This window comes from Trichechus manatus, unplaced genomic scaffold (genome assembly GCF_000243295.1).
Source record: "Trichechus manatus latirostris isolate Lorelei unplaced genomic scaffold, TriManLat1.0 scaffold00024, whole genome shotgun sequence".
In the NCBI taxonomy this organism is placed as follows: domain Eukaryota; kingdom Metazoa; phylum Chordata; class Mammalia; order Sirenia; family Trichechidae; genus Trichechus; species Trichechus manatus.
In genome coordinates, this window is record NW_004443960.1 from 13,247,597 (window position 1) to 13,254,123 (window position 6,527).

At 39.6% G+C, this 6,527-nt stretch overlaps 1 protein-coding gene across 3 annotated transcripts in view; it reads left to right on the top strand.

Annotated features, from left to right (window-relative positions):
* Nucleotides 1-5,570, top strand: part of ERCC4 (ERCC excision repair 4, endonuclease catalytic subunit) — a 35,437-nt gene extending 29,867 nt beyond the window's left edge. For all 3 annotated transcript variants that reach the window (XM_023728475.1, XM_023728473.1, XM_004373267.2), the window contains one exon: nt 188-5,570. In XM_023728475.1, coding sequence (XP_023584243.1) covers nt 188-921 — 734 coding nt within the window. In that variant the 3' untranslated portion in view covers nt 922-5,570. The remainder of the gene's footprint in view (nt 1-187) is intronic.
* The last annotated feature ends 957 nt before the right edge of the window (nt 5,571-6,527 follow it).

Here is a 6,527-nt window from a genome sequence, read left to right on the forward strand (position 1 = left end):
TTCATATGCTTGTCGGCCATTTGTGTATCCTTTGGAGAAACGTCTGTTCGAGTCTTTTGCCCATTATTCAGTTGGGTTGTTTGTCTTTTTGTTGTTAAGGAAACATAGATTTTAAACCTCGTTATATCCCATTGTTTGAGCGTTCTCCCTCAGTGACATTACTTAAAATGCTACTTTTTCTCCATAGGTGGCCAGGAACAGAGTGGTACACAGCAAAGTATAGTTGTAGATATGCGTGAATTTCGAAGTGAGCTGCCATCTCTGATCCATCGTCGGGGTATTGACATTGAACCAGTGACTTTGGAGGTTGGAGATTACATTCTGACTCCAGAAATGTGCGTGGAGCGCAAGAGCATCAGTGATCTGATTGGCTCCTTAAATAACGGCCGCCTCTATAGCCAGTGCATCTCCATGTCCCGCTATTATAAGCGACCGGTGCTCCTGATTGAGTTTGACCCCAGTAAGCCTTTCTCTCTCACGTCCCGAGGTGCCTTATATCAGGAGATCTCCAGCAATGACATCAGTTCCAAACTCACCCTTCTTACTCTGCACTTCCCCAGACTGCGGATTCTTTGGTGCCCTTCCCCTCACGCAACTGCAGAGTTGTTTGAGGAGCTGAAACAAAATAAGCCACAGCCTGATGCAGCAACGGCCATGGCCATCACAGCAGACTCCGAGACCCTCCCCGAGTCAGAGAAGTATAATCCTGGTCCCCAGGACTTCTTGTTGAAAATGCCAGGGGTGAATGCCAAGAACTGTCGCTCCTTGATGAACCACGTTAAGAACATTGCGGAGTTGGCAACCCTCGCCCAAGACAAGCTCACGAGTATTCTGGGGAATGCTGCAAATGCTAAGCAGCTTTATGACTTCATTCACACCTCGTATGCAGAAGTTGTATCTAAAGGGAAAATGAAAAAATGAACAATAGCAGCTGTTTTCATATCCCATGATTGCTTTCTAACGGCTCTTTGCCAGCCAGTATAGGTCATGATTAATTGTTAGCTCAGTCTTTCATTCCTTTCCAGTGCTTGCAATGATCGTGCGGTCTGTTGCCTAGGTCAGTGGAACAGAAGCCAAGAGTCCTCTCTGAACTTTGCAGCATTTTAACTTTCCCATGTCTGCTCTCGTCCCTCCCTGCAGTGTGTATGCCTGGTTGTAGTATAATCAATTTTAAAATGATGTGTGTCAGCACCAGGTTGAGTTTCTACAAGTATTTATAGAGAACCATTTTTGAAACAAGCAGAAATGTGTGTTTCTTAAACACACTGGTAAAGTGTGCAATCATGTTCTCACCCTCTGCCTACAGAGGGGCCTGTGGACACGGAGAAGGAAACATCTTTCTGCAGCCCCTGGCTAGTTCTCTCCCCCACATTTCCCTCATCTCCATGTTTCTTCCACCTGTCTGCCTCTTAGAAAAATTCCTGGGGACTTCCTCCTAATAATTTAAAACAGCCACCTCTACAACTAGCTCCTTGGTTTTCTAATCACTTGAGTATATGTAGCGTGTATTATAACTTGATTGTTCAAAATCAGTATTTTTAAACATAAATTACCTGTTTATAAAATTTGATGGTGTGGATGAAGGAGCCTTTAGAATTCTCAGTTTTTACAGATAGCCAACCTCCTAAAATTCACAGAGATCTCTAAGCCCAAATGGCTAGTTAGGGCATCTCTTTAAGACTTCCTCTTTTCCCAACTTCTCACCCCCTGTCCTAAGACCACCAGCATTGTGTCCCCTGGAAACACAACACAAGCTCATCCTCTCTCTGGTTCTCCACTTCTCACGTTCCCTCTCTGCAGGAGGGCTCGAATGTGAGCCAGTGAGTGGCCCAGAGTGGCCCACAGAGCTGTTAAGGTTGGATTTTCCTTCCTTGAGTTGTGATAAAAGGATTGTAAGCAAATGGAAGATCAATGCATAGAAAGTATAAAAAGCTTCCATAAAGAAAATCTCATTCTAAACCTTCTCCTGAGTGATTTAGTTTAGCCTTTTACTGAAGTATACGTACAGGACATTCATAGCATCTTTGGGCAATTTTAAAACTTTTATATTTAAACATTATTAATTTAAGCAATTCACTTCTTTAGAAATCAGTAAATTTTCTACCTCAAGAGCTGATGAAGACATCAGTCCTGCTAGCCATATCCCAGTTTAACTTTTCATCCATGTCAGCCATTTTTTTGTTTGTCCCACTTGGTATATTTAAAATATGCAGTGGCCCACGTAGCTCACACTTGTCTGTAACTTTAACAAAAGTACTTTTAACTGTCATTTCCAAACTCTTTCTCTCATATCAGCATCTTGGTTATTAGTATTGAACCGTGTTTATGGGTTTTTGAACTCTGTACAAGGATACTTGCAGGAGTGAATTCAGGAGTGTCACTAACCGTATTGATTAATAGAGAACTCTGCAAGGTAATTTGGAGAGTAGGGCAGAGGACAAGAAACAAAAATCAGTTTAAGGCACAATAAAGATCTGGGCTCCTAATTTTATCCCAAAATTAAAAATGTATCCTCTAGAATAGAAAACAGAAATGTAGAGTACAAATCTTAACCTTCACTTTGGTATTGGTTGAAGAGTTCAATCATAGTTAAAAATACATTAAAATAGACATACCACTTCAAATGGTAATGATAGCTATTATAATTTTTTTCACTCTTTTCTAGCATTTCTGCTTGTGGTATGTAACTTCTGGTTTTTTCTTGTATAATTCCACCTGCCTTGTATAATTCCATATATGAAAGGGAAATCTTAAACTGCACATTCTTTGATAAGAATTTCATTCCACGTTAAGTTTTCAAAAGCAGTTTCTTCTTAAAGCTACCATTTTAAACAGTCCTTGTTATCTAGTGCAACATAGTTAACAGTCTCAGTTGTATTTAGTACTCCTGGTCCTTGGCTCGGGAATTCTTCTGCTTGCTGTTGTCTCTAATGGTCACCTGAGGACAGATTCGCTAGTTCACGTGCAGTTCAATTATGAAAGAGACTTTCTCGTGAACTCTAAAATGGTCATTATGGGTCACAGGCTCTCTTCCAACTAAATAAATGTATCCCAGCGTATTCCAGTTGTGGAAAGTTTTAAATACATTCATCAAGTATTTTATAAAATTTTTTTGCAAGTTTTTTCAATCTAAGAATCTGGTTAAGGAGCTAGAAGTGCACACAGTTGCAGAATTAATGTATTACCTTTTCTAGCATCATTTTGCTAACTTTGCTTTTTTCTTTTAAACTATCATCTAACTTAAGACTTCATTTTTAGGTTTCTTAAAACCTTTTTTAAAAGCTAGACCAACATTATTGTTCTATTTTACAAGTTTTTTGCATAAAAAAATTGAACATATGAAATATTGTGTGAAATCATTTTCGATTTTACTTGTTTAAATCATGTTATTTATCTTAAAATTATACAAGAAGAAATCCTTTGTAATGGTGGCAATAAACAATGTCCTTTTGGCAATTACTGTTTTTTCAGTTTGAGGCTTTGTGAACTAAATGTGTACGTCTGTCTGAGTACATGCAGGATGCAGCTTCCCAGCTCATGAGGGACTGAAAATAATTGTCTAATTCCTCAGCCCATTGGGACGTAGAGGGTTAAGTCTAGATTTGGTCATGTTGAGGTTATAAAGCATAGAATTAATAAATGGCCTTCAGCGTGAAAACCTACACGAAAGCAAATCTGAAGAAGGAACGGGGAGGGAGGCAGACGTCACTGGTCTTTGTTTTCAAGCATAACTTGATTTTCCTTTGGCTCAGAAAACTTTAGGGAAATTCCCTTTTGTGTTCAGTTTAACCTAGAAAACCCGACATTCTAGGAAAATTCTTTTTCTGAGGCTCAAATATATGAAAATTCATGCAGGCTTTATTTAATATGAGTGTCATTTGTCTTTATTCTGTTGCTTTCTGTTTTGATTTGTAGCTGTTTCCTGTCCAATTCTGAACTTCAGCACTTAATTTCCCATCTCGTAATTGGGATTTTGGTGGCCTACACCACTACGTTTTTTAAGTTAAGGGTATTTAGGTCAAAATTTGGGTGGGAGGGAGACACAACTGATTTGTATCAGTTGTAACAGTTGTGTATGTGTGTTTTTAAGAAAATGGATATTCAATATTTTCCTTAACATTTGGTGGGCAAAGTGCAAATAATGTGTAGTGAAAGGCCGTAGATTAACAGCAATGTGTTGGTAAATATAATTTGAAATTCAGAGAGTATTTGATTTTTTTCTTTTTCTGTTATGCAGAATAAATTATTAAAGTTGAAATGCACTTTGAACCCCTACTTTTGACGTTTGACTTTCTTGATAATGCATTTTCTAAGGCTTCGGTGTATTTTTCTTTGGGTTGTTTTCCTTTACTGCTTTTCATTTTGTAAGGGGGGTTGGAGATTCTTCTTCTGAAAATACTCACTTGTTGGTATGTAATGAGTATGGGTAGGCACAGTGCCTGAGACATCTTAACAAAGGTTAGTCCCTGCCGCCCGCCCCCCACCTCATGCATCTTTGTTTCCTTGATGTCAGAGGTGGAAGAAGTGAATGATCCTTTCGACACATCTGGAATTTTATTGTAATCTCTTAAACAAGTTTAATTATTAGCTCGCTAATTGGCTCATTTCAATGATTTAGATATTTCTGCTGCTTTAAATGTAGAACTGATTCCCTTTTTAACAAGGTGTAAGGTTATTTCTCAAAATGTTTTAATGTCTTACGTAAAGACTTTCGGTAGAATAACGAACCCTTTCTTAGTAGTAGTAATATAACCCATTTATTGAGCACTTCTGCATTATTTAATCCTCGTAACAAAGCCTAAGGTAGGTGCTGTTACTGTCCTGTGTCACAGTGATGAAATGGAGGCACGGAGAGGTTAGATAACTTGCCCAGATTCACCCAGTAGTAAACGGTGGAGCCCAAGCAGTCTGACTCCAGAGCCCTTGAGGAATGTCGGGGGACTGTAGTTTGATATATCTAATTACAAATATGTCATAAAGCAAATTGGTTTGTTTTCATGCCTCTTAGATATCAGCGTCAAGAGCAAGAACGCAAAACGTGGAAACAGGTGAGTGAATACTGAGTGCTGTTTCTGTGTAGTGCTGGATGTTGTAGCCTTCACCGCCTGGGGACTGTCTCACTGTCTAGGGGTTTCCACCCTTTTCTGACGAGGAAGAAGTCTGCTTCACAACTCTCTAAGAACAGAAGTTACCTTGTAGAAAGCGGATACCAACAACGGTGATTCTTGTCCAGTAGCAGTGCCAAGGTTATTGCCTAGGGGGGCATGAACCAGTTTAACCTTTATTAGCAAATTTATTTCTGCATTCCTTCGACTGGCCAACCATAAATCTCCACATCCTCAGATTGTCTTTTGAACCAATTTTAACATCTTACTGGTTTCCTCATTAATTAAGTTGAATAAAATTTGACTTTCTTTTTTACATTTATATGAGAGTCATATTTGTAATTTTTTGAAAATTAATAGTATTGCCAGCATGAGCTCCCGTATAAGGTTAAATCTATATTTCCAGTCTCAAACATCCAAAAGGGAGTCCCTGGGTGGCACAAATGGTTAAGCACTCTACTACTAGCTGACAGGTCAGAGTTTCAAACCCACCCAGAGGTGCCTTGGAAGACAGGCCTGATGATCTGCTTCCTAAAGGTCACAGCCTTGGAAACCCTGTGGAGCAGTTCTTCTCTGACACATGGGGTCACCATGAGTCCGGGTCTACTCAGCAACTAGCAACAGCTACAACACATCCTAAAGTTCAGCCTTGTAAAGTAGACGGATTGTGTGTCTGTGTGTGTGCACACACATACACACATGCTTACATATATATATATAAGAACCGTAATTTGATTCTAAGATGTTAATATTAAGAACTATAAATTGATAAAATACTAATTTGAACAACTAGACTCATTTTCAGATGCTGGCATATTGCTCAGCGGACCTTTATTTCTCATCCTGTTTACAAAAGCTCATTTACAAAACGTTTCATCTGAGCTCCTTCTCTGTGTCCCCATTGACTATCAAAGAGACTGTTTCATGAATGAGGAAGAGGAAGAATTTCAGATATTGCCAGGGATCCATTTGTGTGACTCAGCTGTTGCTACATGAGAAGGACACTGCTTCCTGAAGCCTGGAAGGAAAAGTAAACAAAATCAACCATGATTTCAAACGAGGTTTTCTAGGATTCTTGATACAGTAAACAAACCGGGTGTTAGGAAGTGGTGGCACAGCATATTTGAGATGATGGGGACCTTTTCCTGTCATTATGATTATCGTTACAGAATTTGACGTGTACTCTGCACTGTGTAAGAGATTTGCCTCCCTGAGCCACTTAGTTTCTGGGAAGGGTGCCGCCCAACAGAAGTTTAGGAGAGAAGGTAGTTTCGTAGACTGAGAGAGGCGTGACTGGCCAGCCGCGTGCTCAGTGTAGTGCATTATTGCGTAGCACAGAGGGCTGTCTGGGTCGGATGCTATAACAGTGTACAGTATACCATCAAGGGGTATTCAGTCTTACAGCAAAGAGAAGTCAAAAGC